Source organism: Taudactylus pleione, unplaced genomic scaffold (genome assembly GCF_031769625.1).
Source record: "Taudactylus pleione unplaced genomic scaffold, aTauple2 ptg000507l, whole genome shotgun sequence".
Taxonomy (NCBI): Eukaryota; Metazoa; Chordata; class Amphibia; order Anura; family Myobatrachidae; genus Taudactylus; species Taudactylus pleione.
The window spans coordinates 2025315-2038973 of record NW_028284909.1 but is presented as its reverse complement, the minus strand read 5'-3'; the positions used below and the strand labels follow the sequence as shown (position 1 = coordinate 2038973).

The window sequence follows — 13659 nt, the reverse complement described above, 5'->3', positions numbered from 1 at the left end:
AAGCAGGGGAGTTTGTCTGGGTGCTGCTGGGGTGTTGTCAGTGAGAGCTGGGGAGATAATGTGTGTCTGGGTGCTGTTAGGGTGTTGGTAGTAAATGCAGTGGGTGTGTCTGGGTGCGGCTGGGGTGTTGGCAGTGAAAGCAGGGGATAGAATGTGTGTCGGTGCTGCTGGGGTGTTGGCAGTGAAAGCAGGGGAGAGAGTGTGTGTCTGGGTGGTGCTGGGGTGTTGGCAGTGAAAGCAGGGGAGAGAGTGTGTGTCTGGGTGGTGCTGTGGTGTAGGCAATGAAAGCAGGGGAGAGGGTGTGTGTCTGGGTGCTGCTGTGGTGTAGGCAATGAAAGCAGGGGAGAGAGTGTGTGTCTGGGTGCTGCTGGGGTGTTGGCAGTGAAAGCAGGGGAGAGAGTGTGTGTCTGGGTGCTACTGGGGTGTAGGCAATGAAAGCAGGGGAGAGAGTGTGTGTCTGGGTGGTGCTGGGGTGTTGGCAGTGAAAGCAGGGGAGAGAGTGTGTGTCTGGGTGGTGCTGTGGTGTAGGCAATGAAAGCAGGGGAGAGGGTGTGTGTCTGGGTGCTGCTGTGGTGTAGGCAATGAAAGCAGGGGAGAGTGTGTGTCTGGGTGCTGCTGGGGTGTTGGCAGTGAAAGCAGGGGAGAGAGTGTGTGTCTGGGTGCTGCTGGGGTGTTGGCAGTGAAAGCAGGGGAGAGAGTGTGTGTCTGGGTGCTGCTGGGGTGTTGGCGGTGAAAGCAGGGGTGAGAGTGTGTGTCTGGGTGGCGCTGTGGTGTAGGCAATGAAAGCAGGGGAGAGGGTGTGTGTCTGGGTGCTGCTGGGGTGTTGGCAGTGAAAGCAGGGGAGAGAGTGTGTGTCTGGGTGCTGCTGGGGTGTTGGCAGTGAAAGCAGGGGAGAGAGTGTGTGTCTGGGTGGTGCTGTGGTGTAGGCAATGAAAGCAGGGGAGAGGGTGTGTATCTGGGTGCTGCTGGGGTGTTAGCAGTGAAAGCAGGGGAGAGAGTGTGTGTCTGGGTGCTGCTGGGATGTTGGCAGTGAAAGCAGGGGAGAGAGTGTGTGTCTGTGTACTGCTGGGATGTTGGTAGTGAATGTGCATTTGGGGGAGTGTGAATGCTGCTGGGACTGGGGTGTTGGTAGTTAGTGTGAGGGGGGGTAGAGTAACCTAGGGCGAAACAGTTGGTGTAATGGTTAGCATTACGACCTCACATATTTTTGTATGTAAATAAAGTTTGTGTGTTGTGTATAATTGTGTGATGTTTCTCTCAAAAATGTCTTTTAATTCTGTCTTAAGCAACTAGAATGCTCCCTTTTGTGTATATCAGAAGAGATGATGGGTTTCTCATCTGTTTAATTCCATCGTCCTTGAGGCTTGTTCACATCGGGGCTCATTGTAAATGACCCAGTGCAGGTCTGTCAGCGTCCCCGGATTATACAAGAACTTATCATGCTTATCAGTCTCAGTATCTCCAGCAAGGGGTGGAATACTCAGATTTTATTACTGAGGGATTTAATATGTCTGTGTGTTTAGATATCTTAGAAATAACAAGTCAGGGTCAAACCAGATTGTTACTCAGGTCTCTGTACACTGCGGGTACTGTTAGGAAAGTATTTTATAAGCTGTTACCGTGATGGGTGTTATAGTGTAGTTGCCAATATAAACAGACACTCAGGGACGGAGAAGAGAGTATATACAGATAAAATAAACTGCAGACCAGTACAAATAACTCTAGGTTGGTATAATTATAATATTTGAGGGAGACTTATGTAAAGCGATTGTAGAATAATATGGAAAAAAACTGTAAATGGCAGATTCCATCTCTTCAGTATCCTGTCATGAGCTCATCTTTGTTTGGGGGTTTCTCGTATGTTCTCTGATTTTGGGTGATGCTCCCATTTATAGTAAGTTCCTCTGTGTCTGAGTTTACAATGGTTTCAGGGACGTAAGCCATACGGTATTGGGAAATTTAGGCATACGATGGATTTTTCGCTTGTTATGGTATTACAAGTGTGATCAGGGGCTGTCAGCTGGGAATTGTTCTTCTAGAACCGCCTGTGAGCCTCGGCTTGTTTACCTACATTGAACTACATTGCTCATACAGGGCTGATGCTGATGCTCACAGTGTTTGCTACTGCACGTGTGCAAAAGGTACTAAAACCTAGTATGGCGCATGCGTCACACAGTATGTATGGACAAAGGCGCAGTTGCGATTGAGATGCGCAGTATTAGTAATAAGTGCTAGGCGTTCATGGGCGGTGACTGGGAGGTGGCTAAACAGACGCACTGTGATGATATGCTAAATCATTGCGATAGCTATACCATCGCAGCACTACATGGGGACGCCCACCTTACCTTACACACATCCTTAATGTTTAGCAAGACTGCAAAACCATCGGTAACATTGGTACCATCGCAGCCTCACACACACTTGCACAAGCTGTGAACTTGCTCAGGAATTGCTAACCTCATCGCACACACTGAGTACTCGAGTTGCGTATGGCATCGCAGTGCCTAATTTATGCACAACCCTGCAACGGTGATCAAACACCATGGCACGCCTGCATTTCACCGACCAACCCACCCCCACCACCTCCCACAAATGGCACTTCCTGTCAATCACTATGCAATGGTTCTGCATAGTCACTCCAGTCCCGATCGCAGTGGCTGGTTCGCACACACGCACTGCGATGCATATGCACAAAACGCAACAATCGGCCGATTACGTGAGTAATCACAGTTGTAATCCCTGCTGAATCAGGCCCACAGATGCTTCATCGTTCACAATGGAGAGCATAGGGCTGGTGCTATTTTCGATGGTGCGACCGATGGTGGCGTTTAAAGACACACCAGGTGGTATTACAGCATCTGCAGAAACTGAAAGTGGGTGTCTTGCACATTCATATGCACATGAAAAGGACAGAGAGAAGGAAAGTATCTGTAGACTGAGGACCCCATTCAGAGACTCTCGTTAGGGCACACTCGCTCGCTGGGAGCGATAATCGCACATCTGCGCATGCGTATAATTCGCAGTGCACGTGCGCAAGTCATTAGTTGCGATCTGATTTTGCTAGCTCACAAGCCACTTTCAGGTCATTGCTTTGAGTGACAGATAGTGCCGTTTGTGGGTGGTAACAGGGGAAGGTACTTGTGAACGGGGGTGTGGATGTGCGAACGCAGGCGTGTCTGACCGTCAGAAGGGCGTTTAATGGGTGTGCATAATTAGCAAAGTAGCGTCATTGGACACGTGACTTGGTTGTTTTTAGCCTGAACTGCTCGCAGTGCTTGGGGTAGGTTAGGTCAACCCTAAGCGCTGCGAGCAGCTCCGATGGCCCTCGATGTTCACGATTAATCAGACTCTTCCCGGAGATGACGTGTGCTGCGAGTGACAGGTGGGAGGTTTGATAGTAGAGCGTACGCTAACTGCCGTCGCTCACTAAGACATAGAGGGCATCCTTACAGCGCAAAGAGCGATCGCTTGATTTGCATACCCGGTCCCTTTTTGCAAGTGACCGATCGCATCTTGCGAGAGACTCTGAATGAGGGCCTGAAATTTATAAACGTTAGGCCCCAAATATAATCAAATAAATAATATGTTAAATCATGGGGGTGTAGCCCTGGTCAACCAAATTGAATCGTGGAGTTGAAAAAGAAAAAGAAAATCAGGGGTTGCGTTACTGGGCGCACAAAAATAATTAACTTAATAAAATATAACATTTATTAGGTATTATACTAAGATTATCCCAAATCAAAGGGATTATACAGTGAAATATAAAGGTTTTAAAAAAAAAAAAAATACAAACTGACAATACAAGTGTATGTGCAAAGAAAAATAGGGGGGAATTAAAAATAATGTGAAATACACATAATTAAAAAGCGAGGTCCACTGATAAATCTTATTCCCTATAGGATAATATTGTGTAACTAGATGTAATTGGAGTATGTTATAATGAAATACTTCAACTAGACCAGGATATTAATTGGTTAAACTATTATATATAACTCACCTGTTATTGGCTTATAATTCCTGTCTATACCAACAGTGAAGTTGAATTACTTGATAAACTCCCAATATTAATAGGTGCATAAGATAAAAGAAGGTCAGGAAATCAATTATTATCAAATGAAAATACAGACTTATTAAAGGTGTGTTGTTGATCTCACACCTCAGATGTCATTATTCATAAAGATGATCAATTGTTAATATTGGATTAATAAATTCGTATAGAAATATCCTTACACTGATTGAAATATTTAGTGTTTTGAAATAAATTAAATCCACAGCGTAGAATACAGAGAGAGTATTGTATCTAGTTATTCCCAATAGCATGCATGCATACAAACAATCCTGCACATGAATGTTGCACATTTTGTTGCAATGTCAGAAATAGTTACTGACAGAGAATAGCACAATATCATTTAGTTGCTACTGCTGGCATATATTACTTCCATAGCAGCTTTTCCTATGGTTCAGAATTCATTTAGCCCTAGATGTATTGACACCACATATATATTGGGACTGCTAAGAATATTCAGTTTATTGAGATATTATTAACATAATATCACAGTCAGTGTAGAAATAAATGTGGGAGGCTTCTCAGGTTGTTAGCACTCCGAATTGGTCATGCACATGTTGACACTTTATAATGCTATTTCTCAGATGGTTCTAGCTACCATATGAGATGCCGATGGCTGATTGGAAATTGTTCCTTGTAAATTTTCTCAGCTCTATGGTGTAGGTAACAATCAGAGCCACTTCATAGTATGCACATGTAGCAAACTAGTACAGATATTAATTATTCTCAATAGGGAGCGTTTCACTGTCAACAATAGCCTTGACAAATAATGGATTAGCATATCATATGCACACAGGGCCGTAGAGAGCCGGCCCGGGCCTAGGGGAAGGGGGCATGGCCTATCCCTGGAGGCACTGGGTAGGTAAGCGCTGTGAGCCCCTCAGCCCGGTGCAAATCCAGGGGAGGGGGCATCAGTGTGATCACTCCCCCTCACAGACAGAGGAGACGCAGCAGACCCATCTTCACATCCCCCAAATTCCTTCCCATATGAAGGAGCAGGGATCCAAGAACAAGTGCCGCCTGAAATGGCTCTTTTTCTCGAAAGCAATCCCCAAAAACTTTCAGTTTTCACAGTTTGCTGAATATCAGAGGGTCCTTTTCGGACCCCTGATGATGAATGGCCCAATAACTAAAACATGCAGAAACTAGCATTTCCGCATGGTTACCGGGCCATTTATCGTAATGAATAGGCCGCCAATGACTGCTGTCTGGACTCTACAGCCTCTGCTGTAGACTCTCAGCAACTCCTTGTTGGACCCATGGCTGTAGGGAATACAGCTTGCCTGACCCCTGTGATCAGTGTCTTCTTAGCTCAGTGTCTAATACTATTGCTAGTGTGAGCTGTGACTGACAGTAAGAATTTTTTATTAATAATCTTTAGTTAGGCACACAAAAAGGGCAATACAACAAAATTATTTAAAATCTGTTTGTTTGTTTTACAGAGAGATGATCATTAAAGTAAGTCTACAATTTCTTATCATATGTTCCCAATTGTAAAGCGTGCAGAATATGCTATGTAAGTTATTGTTAATAAATAAATAAATAAATGAATTCATAATAATAATAAAATGTGGTAAACCACTGGTAATAAAAAAATAAAAAAAATATAGGTTCAAAAATAGTTAAACAATATATATCTAAAATAGAACATCAAAATAATGACTACCTCAATAAGCTTGATATAAAGGTAGTATATTTTATGTAGCTGGTTAAGACACAGATTTGTGGTGGACTATAAGCGGGATTCAGTCAGGAAACCGACGGTCAAAATGCAGACCGCCGGCTTCCCTACTGTCAAATTCCGGCAGGGTACTGATGACAGGCATCGAAATCCTGACGCCTGTCATTAGACCTATGCCGGGAGCCCGATGCCCGGCATACAGAATGAAGGTAAGCCGAAGGCCCGGACAGCCGTGCGGGGGGGGGGGGGTGCTAGGTTTGAGGGCTCCCGGGGCACACCACCCCCCCCCCCAGTAGGGTTAGGCACCCCCGTGGGGAGGTTAGGCACCCCTCCCCCCCACCCCAACGGGAGACTTAGGTCTAGGCTGCGGGGTCGGGGGGGTTTAGGTTTAGGTGGTAGTACATACTGATTCCCTATAAGCAACCTCTTTAAATGGTATTAGGATCAGAAACACAAGTCCTCTTAGCAGCATATTCACAGTTGACACGGCAAGATATAAATGCTTAGTGATGAATTCACAAAAGGTCAAACTGCACTTGGAATTTATTGCATAAATATCACATTTATCATGTAGATTGTGCTGAGTGAGAAGAAAAGAAATATCACAGCGATTAGTTGTAAACAAGAAATCCAGTATTGCAGGCAGTAATCTTAGTATCAATACCTGCTAAATTTCCCAAAATAAATTATTACTAATGTTGTATAGAAATATCTCGCAACAAGCATTTAAGCATAGATACCGCCACATGTGAAGCTAGATACATCCTTTGGGCGTAGCATAACACGCCCCCCTCAAAGGTACGAGGCACATTCTACAATCAGCGTAGTGCCAGTATGAATGTACAGAAAGGAGACAGTGCTCTCTAACAACACTACAATTTTGTAAGTCCCCGAAGCCTAGTGCTTTAATGTCACCCTTGATTCAACCCTCTTGTTTTACTTTATACATTCAGTCCCTTAACGCTGAAGCAGTGCTCACTGCCGGCTGCCGCCCTGTGCTGCACCCCTTCCCTGAACCCATGACATCATGCGAGGGGCCGGAGAAAGTACAGAGCTGCCGGGCTGCTCTGGGTGGCTCTATACACTGCTGTCATGACCCTGTCTAGTTGGCACCTTTTTGCCTTGAGACTTACCCCTGTCAGCTTCCCCATGGAGCTGTGTGTGTCATTTGCCTGGAGGATTTGGTCTGATTATTACACCTGGCCTCTCCTCTGTCTGTGACCACTGCTAGCCCTGATTGGAATCACAGCTGTGGTTCTGATTCTCAGAGCTGCAGAGATGAATACTCCCTCTGCATGTTGTGCCTTCCACCACTCAGAATGCTACTACCAGACCACCTGTCCATATCCACCAATTGCTGCCAGACCCAGGGTATATGTTTCCTTCCCTGATAGCATTCTGGGCCTGAACATCTCGTCTTCCCGTGGTGTATGGTTCATTCTGTTTCTGCATTCAAGTATTTCCCTGAAACCTGCTACAGCAATCCCTGGCGCTATCCAGAAAACCTGTTACAGCCAAACCTGGCAATCCAGTAAGCCTGCTGACAGCAACCTCTGGTGCATCCCGAAAACCTGCTACAGTAATACCTGGCATCCAGACGTCCTGTTACAGCAATTCCTGGCCTGTGCTCTGCTGCTAGTCCTACTCCTGGTTGGTCCCTGGCACTCTGTAAACCTGCATCATGTTACCCTGCCTTGCTTCCTGCTGTGGATCAACTCCTGCCCCTGTTTCCTACCTATTCCCTCCCTGAACCTAAAATTCCCTAATCTACCCATTCCTTCCTGAAACCTGTTATTTCCAATTATCCTGTCCAGCCTGCAAATCCCCAAACTTACCCATTCCTTCCTGAAACCTGTTATTCCCTATTATCCAATCCAGCCTGCACCTGAGTTCTAGCCTTTGTCATAGTATTTCCAGATTACCCTGTTTAGCCCTCGTCTCAGCATTACCTGACTTCCCTTCAGCCATTGTCACATTCCAGTCCTGAGTCAAGTTCCAAGCTCATCAGTTCAGTCCACGTTGTTCCAGTCCAGAGTCAAGTTCCAAGCTCATCAGTTCAGTCTACGTTGTTCCAGTCCAGAGTCCAGTTCTTAGTTCATCAGTTCAATTCAACAAGTCTTCCTGCCGGTCCCAGTCCGGTCCCTCCAGTTCCTGTCATTTATCATCAAAGGCAGTTTTCACTGCTACCCAAGTCTTGCAAATAGAGCTATTTACATTATCTGTGATTCCAGTCATGCCGGCCTCCGTTGAAATCCGATCACCACCTGAGACAGGTAACTCGAGGACATCCAATTGTGACAACTGCAGGGTGCATGCGAAGAGCGTTCCAGACACCCTACTAACCAGATGCAGGGTGTTGCCACCAGGGCACTGTGCCACTCGCTCACGCCTCAATAAGGCAATGCAGTCCTGCTTGCCGTCTTGTCACCTCCACTTTCGAAATATTACTAAAAAGATAGAACCATAACTCTTATCCATCCTCTTATCATCACCCTCCTTGACTATTGTAATCTCCTCCTATCTGGTCAGGAATCGGTATGTTATTCCGCCGGACGTCAGCCCGGCAGGTGAAATACCGATGCCGGAAGGCCGGCATATGGAGATCCCGACAGGGTAAGTATAAGGCTATCCCTAACCCTCTTGCCCTAACCATCCCTTAGGGGTGCCTAACACTAACCTCACCCCAGGGGTGCCTAAACATAACCCCCTTCATCGCACCCTAAACCTAACCCTCCTGGGGTGGGTGCCTATCCTCCCCCTGGGGGTGCCTGACCCTAACCCCCACTTCCCCTAGCCTAACCCTCCTAGGGGGCGCCTAACCCTAAGTCCCCCCGGGAGACACTAAACCTAACCCCCCCCCCTCCGCGGGGCTATTCACTCCCGACGCCCAGCTTATCTACAATCGGTATGCCAGGTGTCGGGATTTAGGCGTGGAGCTAATGATAGGCATCTGGATATGTAGCCGGCTTCCTGGCTACATATCCCTGGTCTTGGCTTTCACCTCACCTTTCCATCACCTGCCATTGATAAATCTAAATGCCCAGTGCTATTATTTTTTAGTAAAGTAGGTTCACGAATGCCTGGTGGGTGGGGAGTTTGGGGCGTTGCCTAAACGAGATGCAGCATCAATGGAGTGGAGCCAAATGTTATTTTTATATTTCACCATATGTACATACAAACTAGCAAAGCACAGCCTGCTTAATCAACCTGTAATAACAAGCAATTGTAAGGGACATTGCACCTGATTCAGAGGTGGACCCTCATGACCGCCCGGAGAAGTGGGCAAGTCTCCCGGAGCTGTCCCCAACCCTGGCCGCCCACTGCCTGAATAAACTTGTAGCCAAACTGATGCGACAAATTAAAGGAACACTTTGTGCTCAATGTGTACAGTTGCCCCGGGCCATGGACCTTACACACAGATGCACTATCACAACTGTCGGCCCACTGAATTTCCCAACACAGGGGCCTATTCATCAAACGATCAATAGCTCAGACACCTAAAAATGCGGAAACTAGCATTTCCACATATTTAGGTCACCAGGCCATTCATCATCAGGGGTCCCAAACGGACCCCCTGATATTCAGCAAACTCCGAAAACTAAAAGTTTTTGGAGTTTGCTTGCGGGAACAAGCGCCATTTTGCTCTTGTTCTTGGATCCCCGCTCCTTCCTATGGGAAGAGGTTCCGGGGATGTGAAGAGGGATCCGAGCGAATCCCTTTGCTGCCTTCTCACTACTTCTCTGGTGGATTTGCGCATTCGTGACCTCGGATCACGCATATGTAGCCGCACCGAAAGGGGAGAGATAAGTAACGCAGCTACTTCTGTAGCTGCGCTACTAACAGCGGGATCAGCTGCTTTTCGGAGCAGCTGTCCCCGCACTGGAGCAATGATGAATTGCTCGGGTGTCAAGTTTCCCCCACTGTGAGTTGGATACTTAAGTATCCCTTGCAGTGAGATGATTACTTACAGCCCCCGATGATAGGCCCCTGAGTGTGGCACGCAATTTATACAAAAGTAGGTGAAAATGTTAATGCTATTGGACAGATGTCAGGACACAGACCACTCACCTCCTCCTAGTACACAGACATCAGGAAACAGACCTCTCCACTCCTCCTAATACACTGACATCAGGACACAGACCTCCCACCTCCTCCTAATACACTGACATCAGGACACAGACCTCCCACCTCCTCCTAATACACAGACATCAGGACACAGACCTCCCACCTCCTCCTAATACACAGACATCAGGACACAGACCTCCCACATCCTCCTAATACACAGACATCAGGACACTGACCTCTCACCAGAGCCGTAACTAGACTTTTTGGTGCCCTGTGCCAGAAAGAGCATTAGCGCCCCCCTCATTTTTCAAAGGGACATAATGCACCCAAATAAGGGCCATGGCTTCATGGGGAATGGCCAGGGAAGAGATAGGAGAGGCCAGGAGATGCTGGGGATGAAATAAGAGGAAGCTACAAGCAAGAATGATAATAAACAGAAATTTGACAGGCCCAAACAGCGCCCCCTGACCTGTGGTGCCCTGTGCGATGGCACTGGCCGCACTACCCTAGCTACGGCCCTGCCTCTCACCTCCTCCTCATACACAGACATCAGGACACAGACCTCTCACCTCCTCCTAATACACAGACTTCAGGATACATATCTCTCACCTCCTCCTAATACACTGACATCAGGATACAGACATCTCACCACATTCTAATATACAGATATCAGGACACAGACCTCTCACCTACTAATACACAGACATCAGGACACAGACCTTCCACTTCCTCCTAATACACAGGCATCAGGACACAGACCTCCCACCTCCTCCTAATACACAGACATCAGGACACATCATGACACAGACCTCTCCCTTCCTCCTAATACACAGACATCAGGACACAGACCTCTCCCTTCCTCCTAATACACAGACATCAGGACACAGACCTCTCCACTCCTCCTAATACACAGACATCAGGACATAGACCTACTACCTCCTCCTAATAAACAGACATCAGGATACAGACCTCTCACCTCCTCCTAATACACAGATATCAGGACACAGGGCCTACTTCAGCAGTAGCGTGCAGTGCTGAACGCAGATTCCCGATGTTCGGGAATCTGCGCAGGCACCAGACCCATTCTGCGCATGTGCAGTACGGGTCTGCGAGCCCACACGTATACTGTCAGCAGACTGTCAGTGATTGATAGTCTGCTGCCTTTTGGGGGCGGCGATGCCCTCCGTTTCCCAAAACGGAGGCATGTCGCCGCCGTTGCGGGGGAGGGAAGAAGCCAGGATCTCGGTCTGTCACCGGGGGGGGGGGCGGCGGACGATGCGGGAGACTTACCTCCTTTTGCGGGGTGCCGGGAGCGGCACCCAATTTTTGGGAGGCTCCCGACAGTCCCAAGAGAGTAGGCATGTATGTAATGCACATACAACAAGACACAAACCTCACACTTTCTACTACACATATATCAGGAAACATTTTCCTCACCTGCACCTAATACAGCTATCAGGATACAGACCTCTCACCTCTTCCTAATACACAAATATTAGGACACAGACCTCTCACCTCATCCTAATACACAGCCAGCAGGATACATACCTCTCACCTCCTCCTCATACACAGACCTCTCACCTCCTCCTAATACACAGACATCAGGACACAGACCTCTCACCTCTTCCTAATACACAAATATCAGGACACAGACCTCTCACCTCATCCTAATACACAGACATCAGGATACATACCTCTCACCTCCTCCTCTTACACAGCTATTAGGACGCAGAACACCCACCTCCTCCTAATACACATATATTAGGACACAGACCTCTCACCTCCTCCTCATACACAGACATCAGGACACAGACCTCTCACCTCTTCCTAATACAAAGACATCAGGACACAGACCTCTCACCTTTTCCTAATACACAGCTATTAGGACGCTGAACACCCACCTCCTCCTAATACACATATTAGGACACAGACCTCTCACCTCCTCCTAATACACAGACATCAGGACACAGACCTCTCACCTACTCCTAATACACAGACATCAGGACACAGACCTCTCACCTCCTCCTAATACATAGACTTCAGGATACATATCTCTCACCTCCTCCTAATACACTGACATCAGGATACAGACATTTCACCACATTCTAATATACAGATATCAGGACACAGACCTCTCACCTCCTAATACACAGATATCAGAACACAGATCTCTCATCTCCTCCTAATACACAGACATCAGGACACAGACCTCTCACCTCCTCCTAATACACAGACATCAGGACACAGACCTCTCACCTCCTAATACACAGACATCAGGACACAGATCTCTCACCTCCTAATGCACAGATATCAGGACACAGACCTCTCACCTCCTAATACACTGACATCAGGACACAGACCTCCCACCTCCTCCTAATACACAGACATCAGGGCAAAGACCTCCCACCTCCTCCTAATACACAGACATCAGGACACAGACCTCTCACCTCCTAATACACTGACATCAGGACACAGACCTCTCACCTCCTAATACACTGACATCAGGACACAGACCTCTCACCTCCTAATACACTGACATCAGGACACAGACCTCTCACCTCCTCCTAATACACAGACATCAGGACACAGACCTCTCACCTCCTAATACACTGACATCAGGACACAGACCTCTCACCTCCTCCTAATTCACAGACATCAGGACAGAGACCTCTCACCTCCTAATACACAGACATCAGGATTCAGACCTCTCATCTCCTCCTAATACACAGATATCAGGACACAGATCTCTCATCTCCTCCTAATACACAGACAGACTGCTCACCTTCTACTAATACACAGATGTTAGGACACATACCTCTCACCTCTTCCTAATATACAGATATCAGGATACATACCTCTCACCTCCTCCTAATACACAGTCATCTTACCTTATTCTGGTACACATACATCAGGCCACAGGCCTGACCTCTCACCCACTTGTACACATACAGACATAATTAGAACACTTATTTATCTTACCTTATACTGTGGAGTCCTGTGTGAAGTGATTTTCTTTCTTTATTTACTTGTTTCGAAATGATTTTAACTTTTTTCTTCTTGGAATTTGGAAGGAACGTGTGATTATTTTTCCATTCTTCTGTACTGCTGTGGCTGATCCTCCTCAGTTCATGAAACATTACATTGGTTTTTGGGACCAACATTTCATTCTCCTGTCTGATACCTAAGGCCGGTTCGGGGTGCTGAGCCAAGGACTGGTTCCACAAAAGACCAGCCACCCATAGGAGAAAGGTCAATGGGACAGCAGTCATTGTGCAGCCTGACAGTCTAATCATACAGAACTCACATTGACAGGTCTGCAACTAAGAGAATAGGATGAAGACTAGAGCCAATGTATATAGATTGTAGGACAAGACAGCAGAGAGAGGATGTGCAGAAGAAGATGGACACAAGAGCTTATGAAAGTGCAAAGATAGGATAGAGAAGAACTGACAGAAGGATGAAGACTGGAAAGTGGAAACTTTCAGGAAGATGAAGGCAGAGAGAGAACTTACAGGATAAAGGCAGAGAGAGAACTTACAGGATAAAGGCAGGAGAGAGAACTTACAGTAGGATGACAGCAGGACAGAGAATTTACAGGAGGATTAGAACTATATAAAGAAATTACAGGAGGATGGAGACATGAGAGAGAATTTACAGGAGGATGAAGGCAGGAGAGATAACTTACAGGAGGATGGATATACAGTAGCTGAGAGAACTTTCAGGAGGAATAAGGCAGGAGAGAGAACTTACAGGAGGATGAAGGCAGGAGAGAGAACTTACAGGAGGATGAAGGCAGGAGAGAAAACTTACAGGAGGATGAAGGCAGGAGAGAGAACTTACAGGAGGA

At 46.8% G+C, this 13659-nt stretch overlaps 1 protein-coding gene across 1 annotated transcript in view; it reads right to left on the bottom strand.

The window, feature by feature from the left end:
* The window catches only part of LTBP4 (latent transforming growth factor beta binding protein 4), a 209793-nt gene extending 196712 nt beyond the window's left edge, over positions 1-13081 (bottom strand). The window contains exon 1 of the mRNA XM_088450149.1: positions 12792-13081. Coding sequence (XP_088306275.1) covers positions 12792-13081 — 290 coding nt within the window. The remainder of the gene's footprint in view (positions 1-12791) is intronic.
* Between the last annotated feature and the right edge of the window lie 578 nt (positions 13082-13659).